The 21,300-nt window shown below is 40.9% G+C and overlaps 2 protein-coding genes across 2 annotated transcripts in view; one reads left to right on the top strand and one right to left on the bottom strand.

The window, feature by feature from the left end:
- DCHS2 (dachsous cadherin-related 2) overlaps positions 1 to 21,300 on the bottom strand; it is a 250,293-nt gene that overhangs the window by 90,981 nt on the left and 138,012 nt on the right. The window contains exon 3 of the mRNA XM_047857633.1: positions 15,421 to 15,652. Within this exon, the coding sequence (XP_047713589.1) occupies positions 15,421 to 15,652 (232 nt within the window). The remainder of the gene's footprint in view (positions 1 to 15,420; positions 15,653 to 21,300) is intronic.
- LOC125164934 (U1 small nuclear ribonucleoprotein C) lies at positions 19,655 to 20,534 on the top strand. The gene is made up of 2 exons (XM_047857634.1): positions 19,655 to 19,792; positions 20,036 to 20,534. Exons 1-2 carry the CDS (start codon positions 19,674 to 19,676, stop codon positions 20,394 to 20,396), a joined length of 480 nt encoding a protein of 159 aa, XP_047713590.1. The 5' UTR covers positions 19,655 to 19,673; the 3' UTR covers positions 20,397 to 20,534.

Here is a 21,300-nt window from a genome sequence, read left to right as displayed (position 1 = left end):
TATCTTCCAATACAAGAACTTGAGCATATTTGCAAAATGATGTCCAAATTCTGTCAGGTAAGCAATATTTTCCTAGAGCTTAAACATCAGACATCTCTACAACATTCACCAGTAAACAGAAATTGTGTCACCTTTGTTAGGACTTACAACCATATCACCAGCCCAGGATGATGGGATAGTCGAGTATGACCCCATAATCCAATGTAATCTCAGCTAATGCAGGACTGTAAAATGATCACAATCTGCCCAGGCTTCAGGATCCTAACTCTACAGAATGAAACTAAAATTTCACCTTCTGAAGTATTTGATATGTGACTTCAACTAGTGTAGGGAAGCTCTCTTGTTCAATTGGCTTTATTCTATCTTTGCTAGTGAGAAGATATAATGTTGATAGCTATGGGTAAGAACACTTAAATAAATGCTAAAACCATAGGGGCAAGACTGGCAAGTTGGGCTTATGTAAATTGTGTGAGAGGAGAACCTGTGAATAGTTAAGTTGGGGAAGGATCCAGTAATGCTGAGAAAACCAATTATTTAATATTATTAACACCACCCTTTTGCATGCTAGTTTGAAAACATGAAAATGGATATAACCAGCTTCAGAAATAAACATGTTAGGTTTTTTAAAAAATTTTAATGTGTATTTATTTATTTTGAGAGAGAATGGGTGCAAGTGGGGGAGGGACAGAGAGAGAGGGAGAGAGAGAATCCCAAGCAAATTCCTCACCACCAGCATGGAGCCTGACATCGGGCTCAATCCCAAGAACCGTGAGAGCATGACAGGAGCCAAAACCAACAGTCAGCTCAGCTGAAGTCGGACGCTTAACCGACTGAGCCACCCAGGTGCCCCGAGTTTCTTTCTTTTTTAAGTCAAAATCTGTCCTCTCACAACTCCAATTTCTTGTTTTTATTTGTACTAGAAGTTTAATATGTTTTATATGTCTTTAACAGAGCACATCATCAATAACCAAAGTCAAATATCTTTCCTGACAACTTCCCCATTTTCCATAACAGTTCCTTACCTAACACGATTTTAAGTCCTTTCACTCATGGTTGGTTCATTTCTCCTGAACATGCTCCAAGTTGATTGGTGAACACATAGTTGCAGATACAGTATATTACAAAAAAGAGTATAAACACTCCTTATTAGAATACTTAGAAAATATTAATGTAACCAAGTATTCTTACACCAGCTATAGCAGCCATATTAAAATTAGGTTCATACTGACTCCACCAAAGCACTCAATACTTACCACATATATTTCTAAGTCAGATTCTTCCCATCTGTTATTGATGAGCTTTAAAAATTATTATGAAAATACATGGTTGGTTAAAAAATAAAAGCTCAAATAATACAGAAGTGTCTGTCTACAGAAGAAAACGAAAAGTCTCTCTAAGCCCCCAATCATCCTTGTTCCCTGGGTATATATTCTTCCACAGTTGACTCAATTCCGATTACAGAGAAATTTTTGAAGGCTTCATTGTGCACTCTAGATGATCATGACAATTAAAGGATTAACATCTGCCTCAACTATACTTGGTCCTCCTGATTCCAGATGACTCCTTCTGAACCATTTTTCATACTTGTATTAGAACAGTCTTCCTGGGGCGCCTGGGTGGCGCAGTCGGTTAAGCGTCCGACTTCAGCCAGGTCACGATCTCGCGGTCCGTGAGTTCGAGCCCCGCGTCGGGCTCTGGGCTGATGGCTCAGAGCCTGGAGCCTGTTTCCGATTCTGTGTCTCCCTCTCTCTCTGCCCCTCCCCCGTTCATGCTCTGTCTCTCTCTGTCCCAAAAATAAATAAGCCCAGAGCCTGACGCGGGGCTTGAACTCCCGGACCGCGAGATCGTGACCTGGCTGAAGTCGGACGCTTAACCGACTGCGCCACCCAGGCGCCCCTACTTGATGATTTATAAATAAAATCAAAAGACATTTTGAAACAACGATTTAGTATCCCAATAATAAATGAAGAGTTCTGCAACAAAGGGGAAAAATACAAGTAAAACAAAAGTGAGGTCAGCAGTAGAGAAGGACATAGTTTAATTTTATTTTTAATGTTTATTTTTGAGAGAGAGAGAGAGAGCGAGTGAGCACATGAGCAGAGGAAACAGAGACAGAGGGAGACACAGAGTCCAAAGCAGGCTCCAGGCTCTGAGCTATCAGCACAGTACCTGATGGTGGGATCGTAACAGCTCAGAGCCCTATGTGGGCTCGAACTTCTGGACCTCGAGATCGGGACCAGAGCCGCAGTCAGACACTTAACTGGCTGAGCCACCCAGGCGCCCCAGGACAGATAGTTTAAATAAGAAAGAAAGGCATGTGAGTAAATATGATAATGTTCAAACTGAATTAAAAAAAAAAACAACACAGAAATGTGAAAGGAAAACAACTGCCTCTTGTTTTTACTCTAATGTTTGTTACAAACTTTTTAAGTGATGAGACTCAGGGATAATAAATGATGTGGTTTTATTGTACACTGTTCAAAAGCACTTAGGCATTATGTATCAATCTGTAAACCATTCATATTCAGTAACCTAGAAGCCTGCCCTCTGCTCACAGAAGTGCATAGAAAGAAATGGAGAGGATGTCTTTTGCAATATCACAAGTGACTTTACTATCCATCAAAAGAGAATGAATGGGGGTTCTGGGGAGGATGGCACAGTAGGAGGACCCTAGGCTCACCTTGTCCCATGGATACAACTAGATAACGCTCACATCGGTGTAAATAACCCAGAAAATGACCTAAAGCCTGGGAGAACAAGCTCTACAACTAAATGGAGGGAGGGGGCCACATGGAAGAGGATAGGAAGGGCTGAGACAGGGCCTAGAAGTAACTGGACTCAGGGGCTGTCTTCAGGACAGGACAGTGCCTGTAAGGAGTAGGGAAAGAAAAGAGACCCCCACATGGGGGAGCCCACATGGGGAGGACAATCCCCATAACATTTGGCTTTGAAAACCAGAGGAGCCCAAGTTTGCATTCTTACAACCTAGACTTAAAACTTGGAATTTTAAAAAATCAGCAGGCTCTGGGAGAGCTGGGAGGGTGAGAGGAAACTGAATCCTCACCCTTAAAGAGACAGCATAAGGAAAGAATGAATGGTTCGATACAATGTGTATATTAATACAATAGAATATTAGTGTAGCATCTAAAAAATATATATACATGTTTTCATGTAGAAGGATTTTACATGCTACATTCTATATGGAAAAAAATTGTAAAAATCAATCTATAGTATCAATTCACTGTGTTAAAAATATTCATACTGCATAAATATTTTTAAAATGTTCTCCACTGTGAAAAATCCACGAAGTACTGCTAACTGAGAATGTTAGATTACAGAATATGTAAAATATAATCATAAACACTAACACATACTTTATATGTACCGTACCCCCCTACACACACACAGAGAGAAATATATGCACGCTGGAAAACATGGAAGGATCTGAACAACTATAAAAAGAGAATATCTTCTATGGGTTGAGACTATGGCACAGCTCATTACCTGCTTCTTACCTTCCTATAGTTTTTATTTTTTAATTTTTTTTATTATTTACTTTTGAGAGAAAGAGACAGAGTATGAGTAGAGGAGGGACACAGAGAGAGAGAGGGAGACACAGAATCTAAAGCTGACTCAAGGCTCTGAGCTGTCAGCACAGAGCGCGACGTGGGGCTCGAACCCACAAACTGCGAGATCATGACCTGAGCCAAAGTTGGTCGCTCAACCAACTGAGCCACTCAGGTGCCCCTTACATTCCTATGGCTTTAATGAGCATATGTGCTATGGACTTGTGTCCCCTAAATATTCATATGTTGAAGTCCTAATCCCCAATATGACTGCATTTGGAGTAGTAATTAAGATTAAATCAGGTCATAGGGGTGGAGCCTGATCTTATAGGACTGGAGAGAACTCACTCTCTCTCCAACATGTTAGAATAATGAGAGGAGGCAACTGTCTACAAGCCAGAAGACCTCTCAACAGGAATCAAGTCCACTTAGCATACCAATCCCAGGGTAATTTTCCTTAAATACCACCATGACGTGCTAAGGCTCAAAATCCTCGTGTCATTCCTTATTCCCTACACAAAGCAAGTTTGAACTTCTCCGTCATGCTTTTAAAGTGCTTCATAAGTGACCTCACTCAGTGTAGCTTTCTGTCATTCTGTAGCCCATCTCTCCAGACATGATGATCTCCTACTGCCATAAATATGTAACAAGTATGGCGATGAAAACAGCTCATGGGGTGCAATCAGAGAGCCACTTTTTTTCTCCTATTCAAATTTATTTCGTATGGCTCACTGTTCTTCCCCTGCATCTAAGTGAAAATTAAGGAGGCTCCTATAATTTCCACAGTCACTGTCAACCCGTTAAAATTCTTTCTTTTGTTCCATACAAATTATAGTAAATTATTTGTTCTAGTTTTGTGAAAAATGCTGTTGGGGTCTTGATAGGAATTGCATCAAATCTATAGGTTGCTTTGGGTACTACGGACATTTGACAATATTAATTCTTCCAATCCATGAGCATGGAATACCTTTCCATTTGTTTGTGTCATCTTCAGTTTCCTTCATTAGTATCCAACCATTTTTAGAGTACAAGTCTTTTTACCTCCTTGGTTAAGTTTATTCCTAGGTATTTTATTCTTTGTTAGTTTAAGTCACAAAACCGTCTCAATTTAATAATTTGAATATGAAGGTCCATTAATAATCAAAACTCAAAACTGGATTCAAATTTCAGGCGGGACACAGGCTGCAAGTCAGAAGTAATTTCCCCATCTAGCTCTTCTCCCTCATCTTGCTAACAGTGTGAGTTCCTGACCATCTAGGATGGAAGGAAGGGGAAAAGAGGAAAGGAGAGAGGAGCAGAAACATTCTGACCTGACAGGCACTATTGGGGTGGCACTCTTTGGCCGGGCAGCTGTTTAAAAGCCACTTTCTCTTATGGATGCTGTCATTGTTTTTTTTGGAGAAAGCTTCAAACCTCCAATCTGAAGCTGCCTTAACTGAGGTGAGCACATCTCTCTTTAGACAGGTCACTTTACTGCTTGCTTCTTTGATGCCTACAAAGCTGGAAATGTTCAAAACTTCTCCTGCTGGCCCTTTCTGGGCAGCATCTGAAATGATTCTACACCCAGGTTGTCGGCTCTCTCCCTCACAAATGACCCACATCCAGGAGAGACCATTAAGTACTCTTTGCCCCTATAAACTCCTAGAGTTTGTCTCCATTCGGAAACCTATTCTTGTATTTTTTTAAAAAATTTTTAAAGTTTATTTTTGAGAGAGAGAGAGAGAGAGAGCGTGCGCATGGGGGAGGTGCAGAGAGAGAGGGAGACACAGAATCCAAGGCAGGCTCCAGGCTCTGAGCGGTCAGCACAGAGCCTGATGAGGGGCTCGAACTCATGAACTGTGAGATCATGACCTGAGCCAAAGGTGGATGCTTAACTGACCGAGCCGCCCAGGTGCCCTGGAAACCTCTTCTTTATTCCATTGTTAGACACTCCCTCTTTAGATTTCTGATGTGAGAGTCTGACTTGAGTCTGCTAGCACCAAACTGAAGGAACACATACTAAGTTCTCTAAGTGGTCAGTAAGGTGTAGGCGTCTCACCAGAGGAGAACCCACAAGTCAAGAGCAGCTCTCTGCAAACTATCAACTCTCTATTCACCTTTATTTATTACCTTTGACGATGTGAGCGAAGTTCAGAATAATAAAATTTGTTTCCAGAGATCTCCTTTATAAATCTGACATTAAGTCTAGTATCCTCACTCAATGGGGAATTTACTATATCTCTATCTCTATATATATCTCAGCCCAAACCTACATTTTATTTTTATTTTTTAAAATTTCTAATGTTTTATTTATTTTTGGCAGAGAGAGAGACAGAGCATGAGTGGGGGAGGGGCAGAGAGAGAGGGAGACACAGAATCTGAAGCAGGCTCCAGGCTCCGAGCTGTCAGCATAGAGCCCGACACGGGGCTCGAACTCACAGACTGTGAGATCATGACCTGAGCTGAATGAAGTCAGACGCTCAACCGACTGAGCCACCCAGGCGCCCCCCAAACCTACATTTTAATTTCTGGTTGCAAATGTTTACTAAGTCCCATCTTAATGTCTTCATGTATATTGTTTGCTTCTCCTGAATCACTATTCATTCTTCCCTCTTGCTTGACCAAATGTGAGCTATCCTGTGAGATTCATCTCAAGTTCTATAGTCCTTAATCCCTTTCTTGAATACTCTAGATTTTCCAGAGCTTTCTTCTGAGGGCCTACACTCTTTACAGTCATTACTGTGATCGATACATGGAGTTTGCCCTTAACATTTTGATTGCATGGAGGCTAATGCTAAATTACCATAAAGGGATGATGGGACTATAGGGCCTGTAAACTTGATTGTCCCTGAAGTGTGAAAGTGTTTTTTCAAAAATATGATAACCCAAAGGGTAGCTGATGAGTCCAGGAAAAGCAGAAAAAAGAGAGGCAAATAATAGGTACACATCCAGGTCCAGGCCGCAGAAAGGAAGAGATACTATTAGCAAATAGACTTTCCTATTTTTTTTTTTCAGACTTTTCATTTCACTCTCAATGAAAAGCAGAGGAAAGCACAGTGCTGTTAAGTCAGCAAGCTGTCATATTTTTGTTCTACTGGCAAGGGTAGCTTTATTATGGGAAAGATCCATCAGGTTATTTAAACCCTGGTACCCCTAAACATTAAGATTATTTCATTCTCTATTTTTTTAGTGTTTACTTATTTTTTTAAAAACAGTTTTAATGTTTATTCTTTTTTTTTTTTTTTTGAGAGACAGAGAGAGAACGAGAAGGGGAGGGGCAGAGAGAGAGGGAGACACAGAATCCGAAGCTGGCTCCAGGCTCTGAGCTGTCAGCACAGAGTCCGACGCGGGGCTCGAACTCACGAACCGCGAGATCACGACCTGAGCCAAAGTCGGAGGCTTAACCAACTGAGCCACCCAGGCGCCCCTCTCATTCTCTTCTTTAAAAATCAGTGCCCAGTTATAAACTTTTTAAGATACAATTTTGTTTCTTCCACGGTCTGTCCCGACAGAAAAGTCAGGCTGGACAGGAAGCCTCCAGTGTTCAGTTCCGATGATATTATGGTTTCTACTACAGCCTGATAGTTGAATTGGCACTCGGCTTGATGCATCAGTAGAATGAGCTTGCTTCATGTAAGTCTGACGATAAGAGGAGGAGGAGGAGGAGGAGAAGTGGTAGTTGATATAAGGAACAAGCACAGAGATGAAAAGAGTTATTGGAGCTGAGGCCACAGCGGAAAGCAGAGCAGATCATGAAAGCCCCGGTAGACCATAACAAAGATCTGGCCTTCAGCCAAAGAGCCATGGAAAGTCACTAGAATATTTAAGGCAGGGGAGTAAAATGACCAAATATGTCTTTATATTTGAACAAAGTCTAGTTTATGTCTCTACGTATGAATTTTATTAGGCCTCTTTTGAGCAGTTGCTATTTATTTTTACTTTCAAAGCCAATCTTGCGTAGTGAAGCAATTCGTATTAAAGACCAGGAAGAAGCTAGTGAGTTTCTTTGAACTAATGCTGACCACTTAGAAGAGGGAAGTATTAGGATCAAGTTTGTCCTTCTACGTGCTGGATATTTCAAAACATTCACTTTTTTTAGCACTTGAATATAAAGAGGCTCAAGAAAACCCATTTGCATGAACCCAACATTTTTAAATTTTTACTATTTTTTTATATTATTTATTTTTGAGAGAGAGAGTGCAATGCGCGCAGGGGAGGGGCGGGGCGGGGGGGAAGAACATCTGAATCAGGCCCCTGCACTGACAGCAGCGAGCCCGATGCAGGGCTCAAACTCATGAACCCCAAGATCATGACCTAGCCAAAGTGAGATGCTTAACTGACTGAGCCACCTGGCACCACTTGAATCCAACAATTTTAAATAAATGGAGGTGCCTATTAAAAGGGAGGGCCGGGGCGCCTGGGTGGCGCAGTCGGTTAAGCGTCCGACTTCAGCCAGGTCACGATCTCGCCGTCCAGGAGTTCGAGCCCCGCGTCTGGCTCTGGGCTGATGGCTCAGAGCCTGGAGCCTGTTTCCGATTCTGTGTCTCCCTCTCTCTCTGCCCCTCCCCCGTTCATGCTCTGTCTCTCTCTGTCCCAAAAATAAATAAACGTTGAAAAAAAAAATTAAAAAAAATAAAAATAAAAAATAAATAAAAGGGAGGGCCAAAAATTAATTATATACAGCTCTATAACATATATTACTTATAAACATGCATATATATGTAATAAATAACAAAATGGTCAATAAAATGAATGTCTCTTTTTGCCTATATTTTCAGCTTAGAATTTATGGCATTGTATTTTCATATTTTAAAGTACAGCAATTATTTAGCTCTCTTTTTTCATGACACTTGCAAATTATTATTAACCAGCAGTGCAGGAGACAAACTTTAACTTTAAAAAAATAGACATTGAGGGGCGTCTGGGTGGCTCAGTCTGTCGAGCGTCTGACTTCGGCTCAGGTCATGATCCCACAATTTGTGGGTTCGAGCCCTGCATTAAGCTCTGTGCTGACAGCTCAGAGCCTAGAGCCTGCTTCAGATTCTGTGTCTCCCTCTCTCTCTGCCCTCCCCAGCTTGCACTCTATCTGTGTCTCTGTCTCTCAAAAATAAACTTTTAAAAAAATTAAAAAAAAACAGACATTGATTCATTTACTGGATATTAATGAGCACTGGTTATTTTATGCTTGAATTATCCAGTGCTTGGATTTGTGCTTACCAATTATAATGTACAATAATGTTTGTCTATGTTCTTTACCTTGTCACTTCTTATTTAAATAGAGGAAAGTGTTGGGATGAAATATTTTAATTGATAGACTAATTAAAGAACTTAAAGACAAAGGTCCTCTCTTAATTAAAATCTAATATACACACAATTCTGCTAATGAAGCAATATTGACTGTCATTACCCAATCTCCTGAAAAAGATGAGATCCTCAATCAAGGTGGTCATTCGTAGTTAGAAAATAAGCTGGGGGGTCATTGCTAAACTTGTAAGGTATGAGATAGCTAAAAACAAAAACAAGCACAAAATCATGACCATTACCAATCATGGAGTCTGCAAGTGTAGTTTTCCCAAAAACAGAGACAAACCAAGAACTATGGGATGTCAATATCAATTTCTTATTGGTCATTAGTATTTATGATGTCTTCCCTATATTCACTTTGTGAGAATATAGAAACTTATTCAGTGAATAGGTGACATTATACTATTTATTTCACACACACTGGGGTTACTAAGTTGTAGTGGCTGAAAGGCATGGAACGGACTGAAAATTTTGTCTCATATCGACAATATAAGGATTTTTAAGGAAAACGTACCCATTTTAGAAGATGTCACGGAATTCTATGTATTCAGTCGACAAGAGCAAATAAATCAAGAGGTGATTTGGCATTTCCAATAGACTTATACAAGAAGTCACAGCGAGAGATCATATTTCTATCTTATTTAGTTGAGACAATGAAACTTATATTTATCTTAGCTTTGAGTTTAGTTTAAAAGGGGGAAAAAGGCATAATAATGGAAAGAGCCTTAAAATGTAAGTCTGAGAAGTAAATTCAAGTGTCAGGTTTGTGACTATGTCCCTCAGCAAGTCGCTAAGACTCTTAAGGTCTTTATTCTCTTAATTTGCAGATGGGCACAAAAGCCTCTGTTTTGTTTATGCCGTAAGTTGATGTAAGGCTCATATAGGCAATGTACGGAAAAGATATTAAAAGGTGTTATCATCTGAGACAGACCAAAACGGGAACTGATGATGGGTCCAAGAGAGGGTTTACATCCAATTCTGCCATATACCAACTGTGTATCCTCGGGCAAGTCACTGAATCCCTTTCAGCCCCAATTTCTTCCTCTGCTAAATAAATAAGGGAGCTGAATCAGAAAGTCTCTTCCATCCCCAACCAGTCTGTGATCTTATACTAGAAAAATTAATAGGAAAACTCTCCAATGTGCTTTTGTTTCCTACAAAAGAAACACACACTGATTTGGTGTTCGTGATTAATTTTAGTCTCTGTCTTGCAAATAAAAGGAAGTCATTTTTTTTTAGCATGGGTAGGTTCACATCCCTTATGAAATGAGATGTGGTTTTCATTTATTAGCTACACATCAGAATGTTCTAAATGTAGGAAAGTGGCAATCATGAAGAATTATGAGAATCATTACATGATATGAAATGTGAGCCTAACACTCACATTAGAAAAAGATTTGCCCTTGAAATAAAGAAAAACAGAGTCTGTGTTGCATTACTTACAGTCTATATTAAAATCCACACACCCTGTACAAACAAAAGATTGCAACCAAACGCAGAGACATGGCTGCCTTTGTGTGGCAGTTTCAGTCTCTCAGTTACCCTTTTAATTACTTGTTCTTCTGTAATGCTAAACTAGGATTTTGTATACACCACAACTAAACATAGAACAGACAATAGGCAGGGCAACATAAGCTTTTGTTGTAAGCTCTATGAGAACAAGAATTTTTATCTCTCTCACTCACCAATGTATCCCAAATACTTAAAACAGTGCCTGGCACATAATAGGTATTGAATAAATTTGTCTTTTTTTAATTTTTTTTTTGGAAATGTTTACTTATTTTGAGAGAAAGAGAAAATTTGGGCACATGCAAGTGGGGGAGGGGCAGAGAGAGAGAGAGAGAGAGAGAGAGAGAGAGAATCCCAAGCAGGCCTCACACTGTCACCACAGAGCCTGATACCAGGCTTGAACTCATGAACCGTGAGATCATGAGCTGAGCCAAAACCAAGAGCCGGAAGTTTAACCGAGGGAGCCACCCAGGCACCCCGTGAATAAATATGTCTTGGGAGGATGAACTTACTTCCATTTTCTGCCTTGAACAGATGAGCTACACTCTTTAGAACTTCAACTGACTTTTCTTTACATCATTGACTTGCTTCTATAAAAAGAGGTAAACCTGAAGAATTTAACTGAAGGTAACCCTAGTAAAGAGGCCGTTGGACTGCTGTAAACGACCAACACAAATGTTTTCAGTCTGACACCTTAAAATAATCTGAATTAGCAGTAACATTTGCTTCAGTGTAAGGTTACTAAATAAACAGGACAAACACAAAAGCTAAAGCACTACCTTTTCATGCTACTAAAGAGAACACTTCAAACAATGTAGGAAAAAAAATCTACATACAATTCATTAAATGGGATTAAAGACATAAAAAGAGCTATTAATAAATATGGCTCTTGTGTTTCCTTCTTTTAAAACTCAAAACAGTGTGGTCTGACTCGTGCCCACATCAAAGGAACCCAGCTAACGGAGAGTAAGAGAAATGAAGGCTCGGCTCACTATCTCTCTCCTGGTGCCGAAGCACGTTTTACAAAAATGTGCTTTGAACCAACAACAAACTTAGAAAACCAGAAACAGAACAGGAAGATAAACCCACAAGAGAAAACAGCCATGACATCACCACATCCCCTTCCAGTTTTCTCCAAAACATTTTTCTTACCAGATGAACACAGAAAGTCAAAGAGCTCTATTTTTAAAGCATGAGTCTTGGTTGTGGTACAAACAGATCAATGGAAAACCTCTTGTCTTCAGAAAAACATGAGCCTATAGCACAAAGCGTGGAAGCTTATAAAATAGCATGTCTGATAGAGGAAGCATCAACCATGAGCAAATGAATGGATGTCTAAGAGAGATTTTTAGAGTGATTCAGGAAGAGGTGACAATGTAGAAATTAGCTCATCAATTTTCCAACTCTTTCTCATATAATATAAAACTACACAGCTAGCCATCTATATAAGTATGTAAGGCTATATATAACTACATATAAATACAAATATATTTAGTATAGTTAGCATATACATCTAGAAAAGTGCTAGCTAGCACAGAGAGATTGGAAAGAATTTGGATTGGAGGCCACAGCATTACCTACCACACTGTGATGGGGAACAAGGATTTTAAGCAAAGTTTTGCCCTGTGTTATCAATGACGCTCCCTTGAAGTTTCTTAAGAATATGTAATCAGGATTTATTCATTCCTTCCATTTATTCATTCATTCTACAAATATATATTGATAGAAGCAATCCCCTGTATTTAAACTGGCAGCTTCTGTAAAGACAGACCCAATGGCAAAAGCAAGAAAGTCCAACTTTTTATAGGTTACAACCAAAAAACAGATGCAGAAGCGGAAAACCATATTCCAACACAGATCCTTGTTCCACTTTTTAAGGACACTGACAATTAAATTAGCTTTTATGGCATGGCCTAGAAGCCTAACTATTATGTACAGTATAGAAAATGTATTCAGAGTTGCGGTCAGCCAACAGATGAACTTGAATTCGGCTGTTCAAATTAAAGACTGCCTGTTCACTAAGCAACTTTTCCCCTTAGCTAGTTGTGATGCTGTTTAATTCTCTTCTAAAGGTTAAAGTAAAGCATTACCAGGCCTCATGAATTTCTCATGAATTGTGATTAAGTGCAACCCAATTCTAAGCACTGTTAGAAAAACATCTTCAACCTAAATGAACCGGCATCAAAACTGCCAACAATAATAACCCAAGGCTACTTCCATTACGAATTTGGTCTTTGCTTTATAAAAAAAAATACCATGATACTTCCCTAGATAATGACCCACGTAAAGCGTTCTCCTTGATTAACAATGGCATTTGTCTTATAGCCTGTGCCAGGAATGGAAGCCTGTGGCTTACTGAAGCCAGTGCAGCAACAAGAGATCTCTTCTAAAAACAGAACACAGTACAGCTCATTCTTCAAGACCTTCCAGGGGAAACTAGACGAGGAGTATGTTGATGTCTTTTAAAAACAATCTACTAAATGTTTTTAGATCCTGTGCCCTGATTACTGGCTGACCTATATATTTTTGGCAATGCTAGTGTCCTAGAGGGTCTGACAATTTGACAAGCAGTTCAGATGAATTTTGAAAAAGCCAAGATAAGCAATTTCCCAAAGGGAAAAAAAAAAGGTATTTTCTTCTGATCTTTGAAATGTTAAAGGATCCATGTCAGTGTATTATTTTGAGCAAGGAAAGTTCTACCTTATTAAGGCTGCCATTGTAGGGGCGCCTGGGTGGCTCAGTCGATTAAGCATCCAACTTCGGCTCAGGTCACAATCTCACAGTTTGTGAGTTCGAGCCCCGCGTCAGGCTCTGTGCTCTCAGTTCAGAGCCTGGTGGTTGCTTCAGATTCTGTGTCTCCCTTTCTCTCTGCCCCTCCCTTACTCACGCTCTGTCTCTCTCTGTCTCTCAAGAAATGAATAAATGGTAAAAAAAAATATTTTAAAAAAAAAGAGACTGCCATTGTAAAAAACAACTAATCCCTCAGCCAGTCACACACCGGCTGCAAGTCACACACCGGATGCAAGTACACCTTCCAAACAAGAATTAATGACTCTCCCCTTACCAGGCCTGGGTGAGAAGCCAAGCTCACTTGGTAGATGATTTCCTGTGTAAATTACTGTTTGTTGCTAAATGAATCTGGTTGTTGCAAAGGGGATTGTGAAGCTCCAATAAAGACCATCTACAGAAAATGCCTATTGTAGCACCTGACATTACCATCATCACAATAGAAACATATTCTACTCATGCTCCGGTCAGGTGCTTTAAGAAGAAATATAAACTCGGGGCGCCTGGGTGGCTCAGTCAGTTAAGTGTCCAACTCTTTGATTTCGGCTCAGGTCATGATCTCACAATTCGTGAGATTGAGCCCCGCGTCAGGCTCTGCCCTGACAGTGCAGAGCCTGCTTGGGATTCTCTCTTTCCTTCTCTCTCTACTCCCCTCTGCTGCTTGCTCACTCTCTCTCAAAATAAATAAATGAACATTAAAAAAAGAAGAAGAAGAAATGTAATCTCAAAGAGATATCTGCACTTCCATGAGCACTGAAGTACTGTTCACAACAGGCAAGTTGTGGAAACAACCTAAATGTCTATCCATAGATGGATGGATAAAGAAAACGTGGTATTTGCATCCGATGGAATATTATTCAGTCTTGAAACAGAAGGAAATCCTGCAATATGCAAAAACACGGATGAGCCCGGAAGACATTATGTTGAGTGAACGAAGCCAGTAACAGAAGCACAAATACTGCATTATTCCACTTACACGAGGTCTCTAAAATAGTCAGGGTCATAAAATCAAAGAGTGGAATGGTGGTTGCAACAGGTTAGCAAGGAAGGAGAAATGGGAAATTGCTACTCCATGGGCATAAAGTTTCAGTGAAGCAAGATGAGTAAGTTCTAGAGATTTGCGATATGCTGTGCCTAGAGTCAACAACAATAATGCATTGTACACTTAAAAGTCTGTTAAGAGGGCAGAACCCATGTTAAGTGTTCTTACTACAATAAGGTAAGATTAAATTTAAAAAATATAAAAGAAGGAAAAATGTAAAAGAAAAAACGGGGTTTTTTGGGGGTTTTTTTGCTGCATCATTTCAGGACCAGAGTATCTCTACTATCTGAGAAGTAATACAATGTAATACAGTGTACTTGAAATTTCCTATTTTCTTGTAATCAAATATTTCAAACATTACTTTACCAATAAACCAGTAAGAAGGGAATGATAACCTCCTGTATTTTGATTATTTCTAGAAGATTCAGTTTACGCACTGCACTTGTCTGGCAGGTGCAGTTACCATATTAGAGAACTAAATGGAGCTTTAGGTACCATTTTAACAACATGGAAGCTAAGACCCAAAGACACTAGGGAATGCCAGACCTGGTAGAAGAAAGGGATCTACTTTGGGTGTCCATGCAATGCTCTTTGTACTAATATTATCTATTAATACACTGAAATGATGGAAATCATCCATACATGGCAAGATCATATGAACAGAGTAAATGAACATTTGCAAAATAAATACTATTGGCCAGCTGTTTCTCATAATTGGCTGCCTTTAATACTCAGAAAACCTTGCCACATAGGGATTAAGAGCACTACTTTTAATTTTTTTTTTCTAATGTTTATTTTATTTTTGAGAGAAGCAGAGCGTGAATGGGGGAGGGGCAGAGAGAGGGGACACAGGATCAGAAGCAGGCTCCAGGCTCTCAGCTGTCAGCACAGAGCCCAACATGGGGCTTGAACTCATGAACTGTGAGATCACGACCTGAGCCGAAGTCAGCACTTACCTGACTGAGCCACCCATGTACCCCAAGAGCACTTCTTTTGAAGTAAAGAGACTGAGGCCAAGAAAGATCATAAGACCAGTAGGAAACAAGGCTTGAACTCCCACCCAGGTCTCATCTAACCACGAAGTTTCAGATCTTTACAATATACCTTACTGCCTTCTGGAAGGTGAAATGAGCCCTGCAGCATCCCTGCTAATAAAAAAGCACTTTTGCCAATTTTCTGGCTGTTACGCAGAAGCTACTGATTTCAGAGGAAAACCGTTCCAAGATCACGTACCCGTGGTGGAGTCAATGGTGAAAAGGGACGACAGGTCTCCGGGAATGAGTTCATAAGTCACTGTTCCATATATCCCAGAATCTCTGTCAGTGGCAAGAACATTGATGATCTCGGTGCCTGGCTGGGTCTGGCCGCTAATGCTCATCACGTAGGTTGATGGGTTAAAGACAGGTGCGTTATCATTCACGTCCTCTATTTCCACACGAACAAAAGCTTGGGCGCTTAGTCCACCCTGTTGGATAAATGAGAAGTGATTACAAATGGATTTCTCCTGAACACTGAGATGCAGAATAATTGACAAAGATCCTAGAAAAGAATTTTAAAACAAAGAAGTTCATTCATTCTACTTTTAACCTTGAGATATGAGTTCACGTGTAAGAGCGTGGTATCAGTACTTTAGCACTGACTCTTAAAGATGAATGAGAGTACCACTTAAAACTCTTAGGAGGCAATAATTTCAGACTACAGTTCAAAGATATTCAAGACAAGTTTTCTTGATGTCCAAAGAGGGAAAAAACAAAACAAAACACTTTTACCCCTAGGATAAATCTTAACTGCTAAAGAGGAGGGGTAAGGAAATATTGGAGGAAGACGTAATTTTAGAAAAGATCGTCAGCGGAAGTCTCACTTAGAAGGTACCATGTGAGTAAAGACTGACCTATATGAGGGAGCTTGACTTCAGTAATCTGAAGGAAAGAGCAAGTGCAAAGGCCCTGAGGCAGGAGTACAATGTACATCCCAGGCCTGTTCAGGGAACAGCAAGGAAGCCAGCAGGGTGATGTCAGCATGGCAAGGGGCAGGTCATGGAGGCCTCTGTGGGCCGCTGAAAGGAGGATTTATTGGAGGGTTTTGAGCAGAGGAGTAGTTTGAATTGACTTAGATTTTAACTGTCACTCTAGGTGTCGCATTCAGAATAAACTGAAGGGCAGCAAGGGTGGAAGGAAGGAGACCAGTTAGGAGGTGATTAGAATCAAGTCTGGAGTGGATGGTGGCAGTGAAGGTACTTATCCCAAATATCTGGGGTCAGATTTGCTTTGCAATTCTGGATTTTTCATGTTTTAGAAAGGTAATAGAGTGCATAGCACAGTAGAGGAATAGATCCCATCCCTTTTATTTTGCGTTGCCTCCAAGTAAAAATCAGGAAAAGGGGAGAGAATACAACAGAAGAAAACAATCCTTTGCAATTTTTACTTTTCTAAAGCAAAACGTGTGTTCCTACTTTATTTTTTTTTTAATTTTTTTTCAACGTTTATTTATTTTTTTGGGACAGAGAGAGACAGAGCATGAACGGGGGAGGGGCAGAGAGAGAGGGAGACACAGAATCGGAAACAGGCTCCAGGCTCCGAGCCATCAGCCCAGAGCCTGACGCGGGGCTCGAACTCACGGACCGCGAGATCGTGACCTGGCTGAAGTCGGACGCTTAACCGACTGCGCCACCCAGGCACCCCTGTGTTCCTGCTTTAAAGCACCATTTTCCATTTCTGTCTGGTACATTTTGATACTTTCATCTTTGACAAAAATCCTTAGTAAGTCACAAAGCCTGGACTTTCTCACTCACTTTTCCTTCTCTCTCTCTCACCCTCTCCCTCCCCCTCTCCCTTCCCATCTCTCCCGCCCCCTCCCTCTCCCACTGTTCAGGGATACACTGAGCAAAGAGGAAAGAGGATTCTGACAAAAAAAAAAAAAAAGGATTTGGCACAGGAGACAAAGAGGCCAGTGGAAGAAGCACCGGCCTAGGGTGAGGGAGGGCAGAAAGAGAGTACTGTTTGGGGTGAGGTTAACAACAAACCTGGAAGTGGCTCTCATGCTCTGAGGTCCCAAGTGCCCTAGACATTGGCGACTAAAAAACAATTGGGAAGTACACCTTCAAAGACAGAGTGGTTTTCCATGTTCTCAGTGGAATAAAGTGCCCGGGCCATGCCAGTTACCAACTAGAATAGGAGAAATGAGGGCTGGCTAAGGTTACGACCCAGTGAAAACAAGGGAAGTGCCCTTGACCCGTATTACTGGACAGACAGGGCTGTGTCTGCAGCAGCCCCGGATGAACTGTGGGTCCACAGTGGAGGGTGACGGATGGTGAACAGACAGTCCTGCATGGCACCTGACAGAGACCCTGCTGTTTCTCCAACTTGGCCTCCTTCTCCATTCTGCGTAACTTTGACCTTTCCCTTCCCCTTCCTTTTATATTTCTCCTGGGATTCTGGAAGTCACCTCAGTGTGAGTGCAGGATAAGAAAGCGCGTGAGAGAAGGTGATGAGAAAGTGGGGAAGATAGGCGAAATGACAATCTCTCCACCTTGGGATCCTTGCAAAGATGTTAATTCCTAGGCTGTCCGTGACGGTCCTAAATCAGGCAATGCTACCAAAAACAAGTAAAATGATAGACAAACCAACGGAAAAACTTATTCTCATAAAACAATGAATCTTTCTACAGGAAAATTATTATAGATCTCAGGTTTCCTGTTTTAGGAATTCAATTTTTATCTACTGAATTCATCAGTGGGGGTGCTTTTCTCTTACAATAACCAGGGTGAATGTATGTTCAGTGCGCTCTGTATATATTTTCTCCTTCAATTGTTCTAATCTCCCTTTTTAAAGATTTTGATGGTTTCTCTCATTTTTATAGATAAGCAAACCAAAGCACTGAGAAACTAAGTGACTTGCCCAAGGTAAATGAGACTGTGAATTGCAGATCTGGAACGGGACTAGAGATTCATTTATCCCCCAAACCCCTGGTGACTTTTTTAAATTAGACTTTTTAAAGAATTGTGGTATAAATTCTACCTTTTAAAACACTATGCTAAGGGCAATGCCAACCACGGACTTAGTCTTAGCAGAAAAAAGACAGAGTCCCTGTTTATAATCTATGCGACAAACACTGTATAGCAGGGTTTATGCCACAGTGGAACAATCTGGAGCCAAATGATCTCAGTCTAATGTCTGCCCTGCCTGCAACTGGGACCACAGATGAGAGAAAATCAGATAGTCCCTGAGTCTGGGCTGCATCTTCTGTAAAGCAGGAGCGATACAATATGTATGAGAGCATTTATAGTGGTTAATCACATCATTATAAGATTTTACAGCCTCCTTTTCCTAAATACTTGGGGCCAGATAGATTAGTGTTGGGATGTTTTAAGTTTTAGGAAGGTGATGTGGTACACATGTACCTAGTCAGGTCTGGGGTGGCCCTACATAACCAAACGCTTAATATTCTGCAGCAAAATGTATGGAAAGACACATTTAGAGGGATTTAAACATGAATTTAAACATGAACGGCCTCAGGTCCGTTCAAGTCAGGTTTCTCACTAAATGAGATTTAAAAACTTTCTATTTTGACGGGATGTTGAATTAGGTCAATTCTAATGCTCATGCAGGGCTCCTGTTTCAATAAACTATGATGGTACTGTGTTTCCTCTCTTATTGTTTCTTTTACATTTAGAATCTTATAAAATCGTATTGTATAATTCTCTTTTTTCAAAATTATCGTTAATCTCTCTGTTATCTTTAGTTTATACCAAAATACATATGCCATTAGTTTTGACTGCTAACGTGATATTGGTATACATATTGCTGATATAATATTGGTATAAAATAAGAAGGACAATAAAAACAAAACAAAACAAACTTTCTATCTGAGAGCTTTGGGGCTTCAGAACTACAGAAAAAGGATTGTGGATCTTCATGATTCAGAGGTAGGCATATGCTAAATGGAGAGAAAGCTCTGTGCTGAAGGGATCCTGGAGATGGGTCCCCATAAACAAACAAGATTTTCGGTCTCCCGCTGGTGTGCAGTTACAGAGTCTGGAGGAGCCTGGAAAGCAGATTAGATTTCTCCACACATCTTCCTTCACTTCCCTCCTAGTGTTTACCTCCCAATTCTCTGTAACAAAACTTCAGTCCACCTGGTTAAGACTATCCTGATGATGCAGCCTCTGAGATATGCTGAGTCACAACCACCCAGACTCCTGGCCCTCAGAAATTGTGTGAGAGAGTACATTTTTGTTATCTGCAGCTGCTACGTTTGGGAATAGGTAATACACCCCATAAATTCCATCCATGAATATTTCTTAACTTTGTCTTATTCTTTCCCTATCCACGAGTCGTGGGTTTTTTTGGACATGATTTTAATCACTTGATTTTTTTAAATTACAGTAAGAGAAAACAGGGTGTTACTAGGATTTTAAAAATTAAGTGATCAAAATTAAAAAATAAGAATGGGGGCGGGACGGAGTGGCCAACAGTCTGCAAAGCAACATGCCTAAGTTTTATTGTGACTACTGCGACACATACCTCACCCATGACTCTCCATCTGTGAGAAAGACACACTGCAGTGGTAGGAAACACAAAGAGAATGTGAAAGACTACTATCAGAAATGGATGGGGGCGCCTGGGTGGTGCAGTCGGTTAAGCGTCCGACTTCAGCCAGGTCACAATCTCGCGGTCCGTGAGTTCGAGCCCCGCGTCAGGCTCTGGGCTGATGGCTCGGAGCCTGGAGCCTGTTTCCGATTCTGTGTCTCCCTCTCTCTCTGCCCCTCCCCCATTCATGCTCTGTCTCTCTCTGTCCCAAAAATAAAATAAAAACGTTGAAAAAAAAATTAAAAAAAAAAAAAAAAGAAATGGATGGAAGAGCAAGCCCAGAGCCTGATCGACAAAACAACTGCTGCATTTCAGCAAGGAAAGATTCCTCCTACTCCATTCTCTGCTCCTCCTCCTGCAGGGGCGATGATTCCACCTCCCCCTAGTCTCCCGGGTCCTCCTCGCCCTGGTATGATGCCAGCACCCCATATGGGGGGCCCTCCCATGATGCCAATGATGGGCCCTCCTCCTCCTGGGATGATGCCAGTGGGACCTGCTCCTGGAATGAGGCCGCCTATGGGAGGCCACATGCCAATGATGCCTGGGCCCCCAATGATGAGACCTCCCGCCCGTCCCATGATGGTACCCACTCGGCCAGGAATGACTCGACCAGACAGATAAGGTGAGACAGGAACCTCTTTATATCCATTTTATATTACTTGTTCTTCACCAGGAGATCATGGTGCTGTGACTCTGGGTGTTTTCTAACAGCATGATAAGGAAGACTTGCTCCCCCTTCCTATCAAACAGAGAATAGTTTTTACAAGGGAGTAGTGGGACAAAAAAAAAAAAAAAAAGCAATTTCCATTTGTATCGTGAAATGTGAAAATAAAATTGTCAACTGTTTTAGTTAAAAAAAAAAAGAATGGGGATCACCTCAGAAAGGAGGGGAGCTGGGGGACAGTTTAAACAGGTGATGGGGATTGAGGAGTGCACCTGTCGTGATGAGCACCGGATATTGTATGGAAGTGTTGCATCACTATACTATACACCTGAGACTAATATTACACTGTATGTTAGCTAACTGGAATTTAAATCAAAACTAAAAAAATTATAGTAAGAGACTTTTAACCAGCCTACCTGAATTCCAATCCCCTCAAGGCATGTTGTGAAAGCTGGGAGTAGTTTGGGAAAGTGCGAAGCTTGAAAGCACACAATATTGGAGGAATAGGAAAAAATAGGAAAAAAGGCAAAGAATGTAAACGACAGTAGTCAGGAAGGGAAAGACCTCTCCTTCAAGTGTTATTTGGAGAAAAGGCAGAGTCTGGTGTAGACAGTGCTGGATTTTCACCTGGACAGTATTATGGAGTGAGGGAACTAAAGGGATTTTGCAACTGAATGACTTAATGGTGGGTCAATAAACTAGAGATCCCAACCTGGATGAACTGTCAGCTAGAATGGAGAGGCTACAGGAAGCGAGACGGAAAGATAAGAGTGCTTATCAGAATACAGCATGCTTGAGATCAAGATTTCAGAGGCTGTGCAATTATAGGGGATGATTCTTGGAAGTGAGAAAGTCAAGGAA

The sequence above is a fragment of the Prionailurus viverrinus genome, chromosome B1, assembly GCF_022837055.1.
Source record: "Prionailurus viverrinus isolate Anna chromosome B1, UM_Priviv_1.0, whole genome shotgun sequence".
Taxonomy (NCBI): domain Eukaryota; kingdom Metazoa; phylum Chordata; class Mammalia; order Carnivora; family Felidae; genus Prionailurus; species Prionailurus viverrinus.
This window is presented reverse-complemented; position numbering and strand designations above follow the sequence as displayed.

Coding starts and splice junctions, on each gene's coding strand:
- LOC125164934 (XM_047857634.1), top strand. CDS start 19,674: ATGCCTAAGTTTTATTGTGACTACTGCGACACATACCTCACCCATGAC. Junction 19,793..20,035: donor GTGAAAGACTACTATCAGAA/ATGGATGGGGGC, acceptor AAAAAAAAAGAA/ATGGATGGAAGAGCAAGCCC.